The sequence below is a fragment of the Leucoraja erinacea genome, chromosome 9, assembly GCF_028641065.1.
Source record: "Leucoraja erinacea ecotype New England chromosome 9, Leri_hhj_1, whole genome shotgun sequence".
Lineage (NCBI taxonomy): Eukaryota > Metazoa > Chordata > Chondrichthyes > Rajiformes > Rajidae > Leucoraja > Leucoraja erinaceus.
Genome location: NC_073385.1, coordinates 60,903,560 through 60,920,318, shown reverse-complemented (window position 1 = coordinate 60,920,318; position 16,759 = coordinate 60,903,560). Strand labels below are relative to the sequence as shown.

General features: G+C 45.7%; 1 protein-coding gene across 3 annotated transcripts in view; it reads right to left on the bottom strand.

Moving 5' to 3' along the window:
* Nucleotides 1-16,759, bottom strand: part of LOC129700464 (metastasis-associated protein MTA1-like) — a 126,797-nt gene that overhangs the window by 36,485 nt on the left and 73,553 nt on the right. For all 3 annotated transcript variants that reach the window (XM_055640970.1, XM_055640972.1, XM_055640971.1), the window contains exons 9-15: nucleotides 13,605-13,793; nucleotides 11,635-11,709; nucleotides 9,968-10,026; nucleotides 7,818-7,948; nucleotides 6,622-6,773; nucleotides 4,527-4,710; nucleotides 2,625-2,714 (exon numbers count right to left, since the gene is read on the bottom strand). In XM_055640970.1, the coding sequence (XP_055496945.1) occupies nucleotides 2,625-2,714; nucleotides 4,527-4,710; nucleotides 6,622-6,773; nucleotides 7,818-7,948; nucleotides 9,968-10,026; nucleotides 11,635-11,709; nucleotides 13,605-13,793 (880 nt within the window). The remainder of the gene's footprint in view (nucleotides 1-2,624; nucleotides 2,715-4,526; nucleotides 4,711-6,621; nucleotides 6,774-7,817; nucleotides 7,949-9,967; nucleotides 10,027-11,634; nucleotides 11,710-13,604; nucleotides 13,794-16,759) is intronic.

Sequence of the window (16,759 nt, the reverse complement as noted above, 5' to 3'; positions counted from 1 at the left end):
GGGTGAGAAAGCTGGAAAAATAAGAAGTGGGGGGAGAGAGTAAGCTTTTGTTATCCACTCTATCCATCTGCCTCTCATAAACCTTCCTCACATGTATCCACCCATCACTTTCCAGGCTATGTCCCACCACACCCCTACTCCAACTTTTTCGTCCTTACTCCAATCAGCCAGAAGATGGGTCCTGACCCGAAAAGCTGTCTGCCCATTTCCTCCACAAATGCTGCGTGACCTGCTGTGTTCCTCCAGCACTTTGTACTTTGCTTAAGTGTTTGTGAAGTATCATCATTGGCGAAACATAAGGAAAAGCCTCAGAGGTTATGAGGGCCTGGTACAAACGTGAAAGGTGCTGGTTGTATTAAAGCTTATTTTCATGCCGAGCACTGCAAGCAGTGGAATTATTTACAGGTGAACACACCCATGGGTATGTGGGCTCCAGCATACTGGGGTAACAGCCGAGTCTCAACCACTGCCCACCAATTGTAATAGCCTCAGTAAATATCTGTGATATTTACAGTAAATATCTTTGATAAAAACTTCAGTAAGTTGTTTTAGCCTTTAAAGCATTCTAATAGTATCAGTCATACACCATGGAAAGAGGCCCTTCGGCCCACTGAGTCCGTGCAGACCAATTCCCACCTACATACACTAATTCCATTTTATTCTCCCCGCATTCTCGTTGAGTTCCCCCAGATTCCACTAATCACCTGCCCATTAAGGTCAATGCACGTTGGTCATTTATCCTACCAACCCGTCGTTTCTGGGAAGTGGGAGGCAATTATCCATTGGAAATTGCATGTGGTGACCGGAATTTAATTACTGGGAAATCAGGTCATCTATTCTGCATTTAAAAGCAACACCAGAACAGGAGTAGGAATCGGCCACCAAGCCCCTCAAGACCGAGCCGCCATTTTGGCTGATCTGTGCTGCACTCAACTTCCGTACCAGCATCCCATAACCCTCAATTCCTTGATATTATAAACGTTTAGCTGTCGCCACCTTAAATATATCTAATGATCTGGCCTCCACCATCCTTGCGGGAAGACAATTCCAGAGATTCACCACCCTCTGAGAAAAATAATTTCTATCCACCTCAATTTTAAAATGACCTGCCCCTTTTCTTGTAAATATATGTCCCCTTGTTCAAGAACTCTGTAAAATCTGGAATACACTTAAGCAAAGCTCATTATTAATTTTAACATCAGGAAGATTTTTGTTATCTAAAGATATTAAGGGTCTTGGGGGCACTGATAGATTTACAGGATTAATATTAGTGGATCTCAGCGGATGAGAGGTTTGAGAGGCTAACAGTCTGCCTTGAGTTCCCATTTTTCCCTGAAATACTCCTCTCATCATTCTGTCACCTGACTATCATAGTCCCATCTGGCAATAAATGGGTCAGCAGTCCTTTGGGAAGGAACTTCCAGGCTGACCGAGTGTGTGCAGTGTGTCTGTACAATAACCCACCAGGGGATCTATTCATTGCCATGCCAACACAGTACATAAAAGGATTCGCCCGTGGAAAAAATACTCTGAATAAATCGTCATTTCACAAATGACAGAGTCTTAGTGGGTAAGAGAGAAGAAAAGACTTTCATTTTTACGGCAACATGCTCTTTCAAAGCGTTTCACGGGCAGTTAAATGCCTCTGGAATACATTCGTTGTCTTAATGGGGGAACTACAGCAGCCGATTTGCTGATATCACAAACCCGCAAACTGGGATTATTATCGCCTGATCCGGCTTTATGAAGTCGACCATGTAATGAATACAGGCTATCTCCATGTTACGGTGGGGGGAAGGGTTTTTGTGTACCCAAAAATCGCGATTTTCTGCAATGCAAAGTTGCAGCATTTGTACGAAGCATCAAGAAACACATGTTGAAAGAATACATTTTATGCTAATTTGCCTTGTTTATTTCACGTAAATTCTGCCAAAAATCAATTTTATTCCGTATCAAAAATTAAGAATTTCTACTTTGCAGATACAGTGGGGAAAGAGGCCCTTTTGCCCACCAAGTCCGTGCCGACCTGCGATCACGCTGTATAGTAGCACTGCCCTACACACTAGAGACAATTTACAATTTTACCAAAGCCAATTAATCTACAAACCTGTACGTCTTTGGAGTATGGGAGGAAACCAGAGCACCCGGGGCAACCCAAGCAGTCACAGGGGAACATACAAACTCCGTAAAGACAGCACCACTGTGGCGTGGTATTGTTTTGTGAATACTGTACGGACGAATTACCGTTACCCAGACGACCATAATATGTATTGACCAGGTTCAATGAATTAATTCCCCCTGTTCTTCTGCAGGGAATCTTAAAACACTGAGAATTCATGCATATGCTAAAACTGTTCTGTCATAAGTTAGGCATGACAATTTTGTTTTTCTATGAGGAGATTAAAAACTGCAACATTTTCTTAGATTCCTATTCTGGTGTCTTAGAAGGTGGTCCATGTGATATACTTTTGCTCAAACCATGGTCAATGTTCATTCGTTTAACTGGTCAGATCTTGGAACCGATGACCCAGAAGATCATGACACAAGTCATTGAGAACATTAGGCGATATCCGCAATAGGAACTATTTCAGCAGCAAATATCCACAGTTCAGGCTGGCTCTTACCCAAGTATTGCACAATTGTCTCCAAGGGTTTTCTAGCAGCTCGCTTCATTCCCATGGTTTGATTTTCTGCTTCTGGTAATCGTAATGTACCTGTATGTGAAAATTGAGCAGGTTATTTTTGGAAACCCGAGTCCTCCGGCAATATCAGTAATTGTCTTTATCCTATTTGTGAAGAGCAGGGCGAATTTGATACAGTCTGAAGAAGGGTTTCGATCCGAAACGTCGCCTATTTCCTTCGCTCCATTGATGCTGCTGCGCCCGCTGAGTTTCTCCAGCATTTTTGTGTACCTTCGAATTGGATACTATCCTGGGATTAAATGTGGCCCAGGTCAATAGGATGGAAGTCACCTCCATTTGCTTTGTGTGAAGCTAGGGCAAAGTCAGAGTACCTGATGTACAGGGGATGATGGCGTAAGCTGGCATTCCCACTTGAATGATCGGACACGGGTAACTCATTAGGAGCTTAAAGGGCCTGTCCCACTATACGAGTTTACCCAAGAGCTCTCCCGAGTTAAAAAAAATCAAACTCATGGTAAGTACGTAGAATGTACGTAGCGGGTACGTCGGAGCTCGGGACGTCTCTTAGCGGCTCGTAACGCTAACGGCAGGTACACGGGAAACGCGGTAAGCGCATGAAAGTTGAAAAATGTCCACGAGAGCCCCGAGTACCTACGAACGGCTATTACCCTAATTCTCCGAGTTCGAATCAGGGGAAACTCGGAAGAACTCTTGAATTACCTCGTACAGTGGGACATGCCCTTGACATATAAAATTGAGAGGACATTCTCTCACAAAAGGTGGTAATTCTCGGCAGCTCTCCAGCCAGTTGTGAATGCAAGATCATCGGGGACTTTAAAAGAGGAAGTTCTTGAAAGATCAGGAAATTGAGGTCTTTGGGTTACTGTCACAACAATAAGCTGAGGTCTGTGCGGATCAGCCACAATCATACTGAACAGTGGGGCTGGCTCATTTATCACAAGCGAGAGGCGTGGGGAATCACAGACTGGAATGGCACAAGACTCACTCCATTTGTGAATGCCTTTTCATAGCTGAAGAATTACAGAAGTTCAGGAAATTCAAGGGTTCATTAAACATTCTCATTAAACATTCAATGTACAATTGAACAGCAACTGCACTGTTACTAGTTGGCATCTTATTCCTCTACATATAAAGAAGACATTCGGCCCATCAAGTGGGCTCTCAGAGCAATCGCACTACCATTTATTTCCCTGTAGCCTGCCCTCTCACTTGTCCATCAGCTCCAGTTTAAATCTCTCACAAACCACTTACACAAAGGATGATTTGCTGCGGCTAACAAACCTACCCACCCACATATCTTTGCGATGTGGGAGAAAACCAGTACATCTGGGAGGAAAACCCACTTGGTCACAGGGAGAACAAGCAGAGTCTAGACATGGGCACCCTGGCAGAAGACTAGAAACATGAACAGTTAGTTATCTTCAGTTGTACTTGGGCAGGGATGAAAAGTTAGACTAGATGTGGTAGTGGCAGTACTTTACTAGAGCTGGATAAGAAAGAGCAGAGTGGCCCTGGAAAGTAACCCATTGACTGTGGGGCCAAAGCCAGGACACAAGTGGGACAGACGTTTGGACTGAGAAGGATGGGAAAAGTTTAGAGGAATATAAGCCAAATGCAGGCAAATGGTCTAACCCAGAAGGCCAACTTGGTCAGCATGGACAAGTTAGGTTGCATGACCCATTTCCATGTTGCATAGCTCTAGGATTAAAGACACAGGGTTGAAGAGCCAAGTTATGTGGAATAAAGGTACAGACATTGTGGGCCAAATAACTTGTTCGGGTGCTGGGCCTTTCCATGCAGTGAACCAATTTCAGGCCTGGTGAAGAACTTCATAACTGTCCATGTGTTAACCTGGGTACTTACACTCTGCCTTGATGGCTGCACTGTTAATTGGCACGTAGGGGTGTCGTGCTGCCTGCTGCAGAATATCCTGACATAAGCGCCGAGCTATTTTTGTCAGCTTGGTCGTGTGGAGGTAAAATGCCTGCCGTGTCTTCACTGCAAACTTGGAACTAGTTCCACTCCTTGCCAGCGTTCCATGGACGTTCTGAAGAGACAACACGTCACAGTGATGGTCATAATTCACCCAATTGTGATCAAATGACTCGGTCAAAAAATAAATACAAGGCTAGGGGTTGAGACAGGTAACTTAGCGGGGATCTTATAGAAACATATAAAATTATAAAAGGACTGGACAAGCTAGATGCAGGAAAAATGTTCCCAATGTTGGGCGAGTCCAGAACCAGGGGCCACAGTCTTAGAATAAAGGGGAGGCCATTTGAGACTGAGAAGAGAAAACATTTCTTCACCCAGAGAGTTGTGAATTTGGGGAATTCCCTGCCACAGAGGGCTGTGGAGGCTAAGTCACTGGATAGATTTAAGAGAGAGTTAGATGGAGCTCTGGGGGCTAGTGGAACCAAGGGATATGGGGAGAAGGCAGGCACGGGTTATTGATAGGGGACAGTCAGCCATGATCACAATGAATGGCGGTGCTGGCTCGAAGGGCCGAATGGCTTCCTCCTGCACCTATTTTCTATGTTTTTACGTTTCTATGACAAGGAACCCAGAGAGGGCCTGTGCCACAGACTGACGTATCCTGTTGGCTGCTCCTTCTCAGTAAAAGCAGCAGAATGGACACTTCCTTTCACAGGAGAAAAGCCATCATCAGTCCATTGCAGATGGCCACCATACCATTGCAATATTTATTAAATGCCTACATTTGTTTAATACATCTCCTTTATCACACAGGCAAACAGAGAGCCATTTTGTCTGCAGCCAGGTCACAAACAGCTCCGATATAGGCCAGAGTATAGTTTGGTTAAGGGAGGGACATGGGTCAATATTGTTACGGGACCTTCTGACATCCACCCAAAAGCTTCACACAAGCTGGTAATCTGTACACAGTAAGATTCCACGACAGCCACATAATGAGTAGCATGCCGACAGAGGGGTAAATGGTGATCGGGATTTTGGGAAGAACTCCAGTGATCCTCTTTAAAATGGGACTCCATGGGATCTTTGATGCCCACTTGAAAGCAGATGGGAGTCTCGTTTAAAGCTGGCACCACTGGCAGTGCCTGTGCTCCAGCAGTGCACACTGGAGCATCAGCCTGCCCTTTGTGCCCAAGCCTCTGGAGTGGGGAGTTGGTCTTACTTTGAGCACCAGGGTGCTGCAAACTAAACTGGAGCTGTACCTGCCAAAGAAACAACAGTGTGCATGTATCGGAAGGTAGGAGGAATGGGCCGTAGACCCACCAAGATCCTTCCCCTCAGTATTTACCTCTTTGTGGCAAAACACACAAAGGCTTTAGTTGAAATTACATTGTGCACTATCTGTTGAAGCTCAAGCACTATAAAGAGAGGTGTAGTAGGGTGGAAATCTGTTCTCGATCGCATGTACTAAATGCACATTCATTGATGAATCTACTCTGGTTTGGAAGCACAGATTCATCATCTTCATTGGAACTAAGTGTTGGAGGTGGGCTACATACACAGTAATACTGCCTGTTTAGCATATGGGAACTGTAGGAAATTCCTACACAATGTCTCTCCTGACCTCTGTAACCTTCGACAGACAGGGCTCCCAGTACTGCCGTGACAGCTCAATCAAGCCTCCACAGTGGGCCTTGAACCCTTCATGTTCACTCTTGGGGAAAGAGTGAGGATTGTGCGCTGTACATTGTTGAATTCAAGGAGGGCGAGGAAGCACTGCGAAGATCCTCGTGTCATGGGTTAGTTACTCATTCGGATGTGCCCGGCTGACAAGGAGTCAAGGAAGGGTGATGGATGGGCGCTGGATCCAGTGTGATGGTGACCCATCCACACCCATTGCCCTGACTTGTGCATAAACACTCTTCACCTACAGAACAGGAGGCTGCCCACTGGGGGATGAGAAGGAGAACGGACGAGGGAAGCAGTGCCGACAAGGAGGGACTGATCTCCCCCACAGGGCAGTTACCAGGTTATTCCGGTGCGGTCCGGGCCTCTCACTATCCAGTCGGGTCGGCATTTTCAGCCCGCCGTACTTCTTCCAGTAGGCCCAGCAGGCGGCACAGAGTCGGCACTGCATGTTAGGGGGTCCCCAGGAGTACCACTGGTATGACTGCGTGGCTGGGGAAACAACAAGAAGAAGATGCTAGTTAATTCCAGCTCCACCCGCACCCCCTCCCCCCCCCGCCTTCATGCTTCTTCACAGTGGATGATCAAGCAAGGACTGTCAGCAGCAAGCGGTTCTAATATTAATCCTGTTTCCCCTCCCTTCACGGATGCTGCCTGACCTGCTGAGCATTTACAATATTTTCTGTTTTCATCACATGGAGAAAACGGGCGGCATATTAATCATTGCTTTAATTGCTCTGTGATTGGCCATTAGTTGATGACATGATAAAGAGAAAGGTATCGTGTCACATCTTTAGATGCCACAGTCTAGTCATTACCAAGAGTCAAGAGTGTTTTTATTTGTCACATGCACCGGATATGAACCAGAACAATGAAATTGTCAATTGCTGCAGCATTACACGCACATCAGATGCTGCAAGAACAACAAATACAATGGAACGCATCGCCAGCGGTGATGGTGGAGGCAGATATGACAGTGACATTTAAGATAGGATATGCAGGGAATGTAAGGATAAGGAACACATGCAGGCAGAGGAGATTCATTTAACTTGGCATCATGTTTGGCACAGACATTGTGGGCCAAAGGGGCCTGGTTCCTGTGCTACACTGTTCAATATTGCAGGTTAAATAATCAGCCCAGTTTGAAAAATTGTTTAAGGAGGAACTGCAGATGCAGGAAAATCGAAGGTAGACAAAAATGCTGGAGAAACTCAGCGGGTAAGGCAGCATCTATGGAGCGAAGGAAATACGCAATGTTTCTGAAGAAGCGTTTCGACCCGAAAAGTTGCCTATTTCCTTCGCCCCATAGATGCTGCCTCACCCGCTGAGTTTCTCAGTTTGAAAAATTAATGTGACGTGAGACCGTTGTTAATTGGATTGTTAACGGCATTGTTAACCAGAGGGCGGGCATATACTTCTGGGATCTTCTTAGTACCATGACCGACTTCAAGATAAAATGACCTCAGCCCACTGTAAAGGTGACAATACCACATCACCAAGTGTACTTCAATGCTGCTCCTGTTCCATGATACTTACTGAAACAGCTCTCGCAGGCTCGCTCAGGTCCCAGCACTGCTACCGTCCCATTTGGTGCCAGCACACTGCCTCCATTCATCGCTCCAGCCTTTGTGTTTGTTCCATTGATCTGGTTTGGATTTGGCTTATTACTGAAGAGAGAGGTAGGGGTTTGTTGAAAGGAGAAGAAGATAAAAAGGCTGGTAATTTCCCGTCAACAATGCTTTCAGTAAACAACTACAATTGCCTTGAAAGGCAGCATTTGCATAATTAAATTATCCTCCATTCACTGAAGAAATAACCCTACTTTTGATCAGGAGGCCTTGCTCCAGTTTTGCTCTGAGTACCATTTTTTCTAGTTCTTGTTGATCCTGATTGGATACAAAAAAATGAAATCCTCGGGTCTGATGAAGGGTCTCAGTACTGAAAGATGAACTGGTTCTCTTTCCACAAATGCTGCCTGACCTGCTGAGAATTTTTTTTTGTTTCAGATTTCCAGCATCTGCAGTTTGAATCGATTTGGTGGTCAATTAGATGTTAGAAGCATAAAAACATAGAAAATAGGTGCAGGAGAAGGCCATCCGACCCTTCGAGCCAGCACCGCCATTCAATATGATCATGGCTGATTATCCAGAAACAGTACCCTGTTCCTGCTTTCTGGACAAGACCTGGACAATGGATTGACAATGGACCCATGTGACATGGAAATGTGCCTATTTCCTGCTATCAAAGGCAAGCAAAGCTTTATTCATATTTTTATATATTTTTTTCTCTATTTCCATGCAAATAGTGAAAAGGGATGGCACAGTGCCGCAACTAATAGGGGAGAATAAAAAGGGTTAGGGTTGGATTACTGTAAATGGATGCTTCATGGTCAGCAGGGACGCAGTGGGATGAAGCGTCTTTTTCCCCAATGACTCTAATCTGTTCAGATGGTTAACATAGTCACACAGGGACAGCCACATTAATTTAGTGAATCCTCCCTGAAAAAGGTCACCAATGACCGAGACAGAGAGAGAGTGAGAAATGTAGACGGAGGCCTTAACTTGCATCATCCCTCCAGTGATCTCAGAAGCAGCCTCACACCCTTTAACCTGTATAAACGTGTGCTTTTCTGGAACTCAGCTGCCTCATCAAGATTGGATCCCTTCATCCTCGTACTCACTAACAGCTACCTTGGCAATACCTCAATACCAGTAACCACTTCCTTATTATTTCTTCTCACCTCCTCTAGCTCCTTAACCTTCTTGAAATCCACATGTGTCCAATTCTAGGGTCTTGTGCATGCCCTATTCTAACCACCCCACCATGAACCTACTTAGCCAGCAGGTGAACCCTATCATTATTTCTCAAGACCGAGACACTCCACCTCTTTTCACTACTCGCTGTGACTTAAGCTCTCCGTCACATGCACAGTGTCACATTTCGTTGATAAACCTCTGTGGAACAAACACCATTGGACATTTTACTTCACGACTAATGCTACACAAAAGTACATGTGTCAGAGTTTATGGGGAAAAGGTATGAGAATGGGGTTAGGAGGGAGTGATAGATTAGCCATGATTGAATGGCGGAGTAGACTTGATGGGGTGAATGGCCTAATTCTACTCCTATCTTTATGACCTTATGACACAGGCAAGCTTTTGTTGCATTTGGGCCAAAGACCACTGCATCCAAGAACACTTAAGGATAAGGGGGAAATCTTTTAGGACCAAGATGAGGAAAATATTTTTCACACAGAGAGTGGTGAATCTGTGGAATTCTCTGCCACAGAAGGTAGTTGAGGCCAGTTCATTGGCTATATTTAAGAGGGAGTTAGATGTGGCTCTTGCGGCTAAAGGAATCAGGGGGTATGGAGAGAAGGCAGGTACAGGATACTGAGTTGGATGATCAGCCATGATCATATTGAATGGTGGTGCAGGCTCGAAGGGCCGAATGACCTATTCCTGCACCTATTTTCTATGTTTCTATGACACCTCTTTGGACTTGGGTCGGCAATGTTTAGTCGGTTATGGACGAAACGCTAGTGAAAGGGATTAGTATAGATAGGTATGTGTTGATCTGCATGGACATGACACGACAAAAGTATGTTTCTTTGTTGTCAGACTCTACGAGTTTCTTTGATATTTTACCCGAGGAGGGTGTAAATGCTTCAGAAAACAAATGCTTACTAATTCGGGATGTAGACTTGCTTCAGTTTGCTCTCTGCTTCCGCCGCTTTCAGCCGTTTCTAAGAAAAATAATGAAAGATCAGAGGTAACCTCCACAATGTAGTGATGCATGAACTGCCCTAAAATGCCTGACACTCACACTAACACAACTTCAATATCATTAGGCTATTTGCATAATACTATTTACAAATAATGCAGGGCTCCAGCATATTCTCTAACGTCTTCTGACTAGAGAACAAATTCAAGCCGAATGTGGGTTCAACCCAGGTTAAGGGTGATCTTTGATCCCTTGAAATAACTCATAGCATAAGCTCTTTTAAATCCTGCCCCTTTCCAGTACAATTGGATGGGACTGTGGTCAAAGAGCAGTGGCTATATTACGCCATCTCCTATCCATTTTAGCCTGCCCTGGTCTTGCAAGTGGCTGCAAGGAATCACATTGCACATTGCTATTTCTGCAACCAAGGCTATAAGATCGTTGGTCGTTGATGAAGCTCACTTGACACAGCCTTCCTGTATTGTTAAAGCCAGCGGCTGCCAATTTGAAATAAAATGGGGTCGCCAAAATGAGCTATCAATTGTGTTGCTTTGAATGCAGTCCACTCTATCACCAGTAACTCAGGAAAACCAGGCCTGGATCAGTGCCAGGCCTGTGCTTTGTGTTCACAGAGCTCTGTGGCAGGAAACGTCCATATCGTGTCTGTTCTGAGGTCGCTCACTGTCACGCAAACACTGCCACGGAAAATATCTACGTTTTGGTGCACTCGACAAATTAGTCTCTGTTGGTGTGACTATGGACGCTGGTCAGATGGACCATGTACCATGAGGGTTGGATGGTGTGACTGGATAAGGTGTTACTACACATTTATGAAGATATTTAACAACACAATTCAAACAAGCAGTGTTAAAACAAGAGCTCATTTCCAATGTGCAAAGAAAGTCCATGGTAGTATTAGATTAAAAAAAACCTGGTGCCTTTTAATTCACCTTAACAATCGCACTTGTAAATAAGACATGATCGGCAATTCAACCCAAACACCATCCTCTGCTCTGATAGCTACCAGTGATGCATTATTTTTGGCTTTAATTAAGCATCATTACCTCAAAAGAAGGATGCTGTCAAATGTTTTATTACTCACATTCTCCCAATACAGGGCATTGTCTGACTGCAAGTTCATTTCACGAGATAGGATTTAAACAGGTTACTTAAAAATTACCCCCTTTATCTCAGAAAGGAACATTCATCCATATTTCATTCAGATTTTGTGATGGATGTGTAAATATCTTGCATTTCGCCTTTGTTACACATACTTAAATCACACAAACATCAATCATTTGACACCTGCTACTCAGATCCATCAGATCAAGAATGGTCTATTTAAGTGCCCAAAGGTATCCTGCCATTCGGTAATATAATGCAGTGAATGTAGCAAATGATACACAATTTCTACTGTTGCTTGGGGAACTCGATGCCAAGTTCCCCAAGAGTATCATCTAAAAATGTATAGCCATGCCGTTCTGGAGGGGTGATGGAAACAATTTTATAACTGGTAGAGATTTGCAAGTCCATTCCACAAAGGCTATGCACGTTGGTGATCTATATCACACCCCAGTTTAGCAAGCCGACAACACAACTTTGAAGGAATCGATGAGTGTGTGCACGTTACCTGCTGCACGTATCGGTCTGTGGTCTTCCACATGTAATAATACTCTACAATGCTGGTTAATGACTTCCAGGGTAACTGGAAATAAACCACATACAAAACAATATTAAGACTCAAAAATGTATCCACAGTTTGATTTTTATCGACGTTTGAAAACAAATTGTTAATGAAAGTCTTAAATAATTGCATGATTGGTGTTCACTCACATTCAAACCTTTAAATTACATAGATGGAAAATCAATGATGAATACTGGGCCTGAGAATTTGCTCTTCTCTTCATTTTAATGGCATGTGTGAATCGGTCATATCCAATAAGGATTACAACCTTGATCTTTCCGCAGAGACCATTCCCTCCGTAACTCCCTGGTCAATTCGTCCCTTCCCACACAAACCACCCCCTCTCCCGGTACTTTCCCTTGCAACCGCAGGAAATGCTACACTTGTCGCTTTTCCTCCCCCCTTGACTCCATCCAAGGACCCAAGAAGTCTTTCCAGGTGAGGCAGAGGTTCACCTGCACCTCTTCCAACCTCATCTATTGGAATCCGCTGCTCTAGGTGTCAGCTGCTCTACATCGGTGAGACCAAGCGCAGGCATGGCGATCGCTTCGCCCAACACCTCTGCTCGGTTCGCACTAACCAACCTGATGTCCCAGTGGCCCAGCACTTCAACTCCCCCTCCCATTCCGAATCCGACCTTTCTGTCCTGGGCCTCCTCCATGGCCAGAGTGAGTCCCATCACAAATTGGTGGAGCAGCACCTCATATTTTGCTTGGACAGTTTACACCCCAGTGGTATGAACATTGACTTCACAATTTCAGGTAGTCCTTGCTTTCTCCCTCCTTCCCCTCCCCTTCCCAGCTCTCCCGCAGCCTATTGTCTCCGCATCTTCCTTTCTTCTCCCCCCCCCACCCACCTCCACATCAGTCTGAAGAAGGGTCTCGACCTGAAACGTCACCTATTCCTTCCATACATGCTGCCTTACCCGCTGAGTTTCTCCAGCAATTTTGTCCACCTTCGATTTTTCCAGCATCTGCAGTTCTTTCTTAAACAACCTTTATGAGATTTGCAAGCTTTACACAAGAGAGGAACTAGGTTTTCTGTGCAATGCAAGACGTTTCCGTTTCTGCAAGCACTAATCGCTTGGTCATCTGCAATTTCGCACATCTACCAGCACTAGGTTTTATTGCTGCTATCTCAACACCAAGCCCGAAAAGGGAAACACCACAATAGAAGCAGCATTTGTTTAGTCGCAGGAAAATGTTGCTGCTTCAAGAATCCACCATGCAATGATGCATGGGGTCGGGACAATGCTTCTGGACAGCCAGAGGGATGTGGACAAGCTAATGAAGAATATTGTGTGTAAAGGCACATACATTAGGTAAGAGGGCTACCAACCAACGACCAGGCAGAGGCTGTTGGGGTCACTTCTTCTGAGCAGTTTTATTACACGAGTCTGGTTTATGAAGTGCACTCGTTTCCTATTTAATCAGCATATTATGAATGAATGAATGAATGCATGAATGTATGAATGAATATATGAATGTATGAATGAATACTCTACCGTCACGTCACAGTGACATTCTTTGCTTGCTTACCCAAGGTATGCATTGGTCACTACATAAAGGGCACTGACAAAGTTAAAAGTATCCACGCCAGCTTTGTTATCCCCCGTCCCCCTCCCCCATGGCAGTCGCCACACGCCGGGTCCTCCTTTGTTCTAGTCTAACACGTAAATGAACAACAGTAGATTATTTAAATTAGAGTAGGATGAATATTATGGACTAATGTCTTGCAATTAGAGACCAGACCGATTAGTCACGATGTAACTGACTGGGAAAGTTGAATTAAAATGTTCAATGAACTGCGTCTGTTCCAATGAACCAGACTCTTGCAATCATTAATAAAGCACATCTGATACCCATTGATCATATAATCATGGTGCAAACAAATATCCCTATCCTTGGACTACTTACAAAATCCTGTTGAATGTCTTCAAAGTCCTTCCCATATTTCTCCAAAGCTTCTTCAAACATGTTGGCCTCGGAAGCAGACCATTCCTCCATTTCGTCCCGACAAAGCACTGGGCCACCCTGTGGGACCAGTGCAGAGATGGCCTGCGAGACCTCATAGGTGTTTTTGTACAGGGTGTCCATGGCGTGAAACTGCCCATGAAGAGAAGGAGGAGAAAGAAGAAATGAGTGCAACTGGTTTCAAATAAAACTCAAAATGGCCTGAGTAACCTCTGCTCTTCATCTTATGCCAGATAGGAGCTTCACAATGTACAAATCTTGAGGGCAGATGTCATTGAAACTTACCAAATAATGAAAGGAATACATAGAAAGGATGTGGAGAGGATGTTTCCAATAGTGGGAGAGTCTAGAATCAGAGGGCGCAGCCTCAGAATTGAAGGACATACCTTTAGAATGGAGATGAGAAGGAATTTCTTTAGGGTGGTGATTCTGTGGAATTCATTGCCACAGTCGGTTGTGGAGGCCAAGACATTGGGTATTTTTAAAGCGGAGATTGATAGGTTCCAATTAGTAAGGGCATCAAAGCTTATGAGGAGAAGGCAGGAGAATGAGGTTGAGAGGGAAAAATAGATCAGCCATGATCGAATGGCAGAGCAATCTCGATGATCCGGAAGTGGCGGCGCTGTGAAACGGCTGCGGCTCGCCTGCAGTCTGTCTGTTTTTACTTTTTTTTTTGTGTTGTTTTTTTTTGTCTTGTTCAGTTAAACGTTTGGTTATTAGGTTGTGTTATGTGTGGGGGGGGGGTGAAACAGGGCTTTCTGTCTCTCCCTTCGGGGGAATGCGACTTTCTTGTCGTATCCCCCTTCTCTTCCCCCGTCTGAGCTGAGGCCTAATGGCGGAGCTGGCGGCCTCCAACCTGCGACCGACATCGAGGATCCGGAGGTAGAGCCAGCCAGGACTTACCAACGCGAGGCTGGCCGTCTTCGAGCTGCGGCGGCTTTCGGGCAGCGGCTCGACTCGGCGCTCCGGTGAGGGTGGACGGCGCGGGGCTGAGACACTCCTGTGAGGGCGGCCCGGCTCCCGGCTGGAAGGCGCTCCCGTGTGGGCGGCCCGGTGCGGCGCTGAGACGCTCCCGTCCCGGTGCGGGGCTGGAAGGCGCTCCCGCATGGGCGGCCCGGCTCCCGGCTGGAAGGCGCTCCCGTGTGGACAGCCCGGCTCCCGGCTGGAAGGCGCTCCCGTGGGGACGGCCCGGTTCGGGGCTGAGATGCTCCCGTGGGGGCGACCCAGTGCGGGGCTGAGACGCTCCCGTGTGGGCGGCCCAGTGCGGGGCGGAGACGGTGCTCCGGCGGCTGAGGCGGCGTTCTGGCGGCGGCGACCTGAATCCGGGGCTCGGCCGCGGGCCAGTGGATGACATCGTCGGGAGCTCGCGGGTCACAGGTTGATGCCTGTTTTCCGGAGCTCCCGTGGCAACAACTGCGTCCACTGGACTGGAGGGCGGCAGCTTCGACCACCCCCGGGCCGCGGAGCTTGAACCGCGGGACTGACTTACCATCGCCCGGTGGGGTATCGTCTCAGCGCAGAGAGAGAAGAGGAGGGAAGAGACAGCAACCCTAAGATTTTTGCCTCACAGTGAGGAGGTGCTTGGTGAACTCACTGTGGTGGATGTTCATTTGTGTTTATTGTGTGTTGTTTATTATTACATGTATGGCTGCAGGCAACAACATTTCGTTCAGACCGAAAGGTCTGAATGACAAATAAAAGGATTCAATTCATGAGTTAAATGGCCTAATTCTGCGTCAATGCCTTATGAACCTATGAAATTCTCTTCCTCTAAAAAGGTCAAATATAAATATTTTAAAGAACTTTATCTGTTGCAATGAGTAAGCTTCAAGGTTTTGCGATTGGTAATGTTTTACTGACATCAGTTGTCAAGGGTGGCTTTGGGACAGAAGACTATACATTCAAATCTCACTCCAGAGGGTCGATCACTTAATAATCTTCTTGACATTCCTGTGCTGTAATGTGGGCACAGCCATCTCTCAACTGAGATGTCCAAGCAAAGTCTCATTACCTCTTTTGGAAATTGCCACAGATCCCACCGGTACTGTGTTGTAGATGAGCAAAGGAATACTGTACAATATTCATCCCTCAGCCAACAACACTAAAAATATACTAATGACACTCTTGCTTCTTGCAATCCGTTGTCATACAAAAATCAGCTACAATGCATAGCTCACTGAAGGTAGAAGTATATAGGGTGGTAAAGAAGGCGTATGGTTTGCTTGCCATCATCGATAGGGGCATTGAATACAAGAGCCAGGAAGTCATGATGTAGCTCTATAAGATTTTCGTTAGGCCACATTTGGAGTTTTACGTGCTGTTCTGGTCGCCCCAGTACTGATTGCTTCAGTGGTGGTGGAGGGAGATATACTGTATATATAGGGGCAGCCCGGTGGCGGAACGGTAGAGCTGCTGCCTTACAGCGCCAGAGACCCGGGTTCGATCCTGACTACGGGTGCTGTCTGTACGGAGTTTGTACATTCTCCCCGTGACCTCATGGGCTTTCCCCGGGTCCTCCGGTTTCCTCCCACACTCCAAAGACGTACAGGTTTGTATGATAATTGGCTTTGGTAAAATTGTAAAAATAGTGTGCAGAATAGTGGTAGTGTATGGGGATGGCTGGTCGGTGCAGACTCGGTGGGCCAAAATGCCTGTTTCTGCGCTGTTTCTCTAAAACTAAAAGAACTAAAACAATAGGTGCAGTTAAGAGGCTTTTAGACAGACACATGAAAATGCAAGAAATAGCAGGATATGGATCATGTTCAGCATAATCATTGTGGGCCGAAGGGCCTGTTCCTGTGCTGTGCTGTACTGTTCTATGAATGTCTGACCTGAACCACTGTGGAAAAAAAAAAATCAGGAAGTTTTGTTCATTAGCCAATCAATATTATAACTGACCTGCAAGTGTTGGAAAGGACAGGGATGAGGGAGCTTCAGCATCTACAGTAAAAACAGAACCTGCTATGGCAGGCAATATCCGTGCAAAGAGGAACAGTTAACAATTGAGTTGTGGAGAGAATAGGGGAGGGATGGGTAGGAGAGGAAATATCTCTGAAAGGGCGAGGATTGCCATGAGGATGCACGGTGGAGGCCACCTG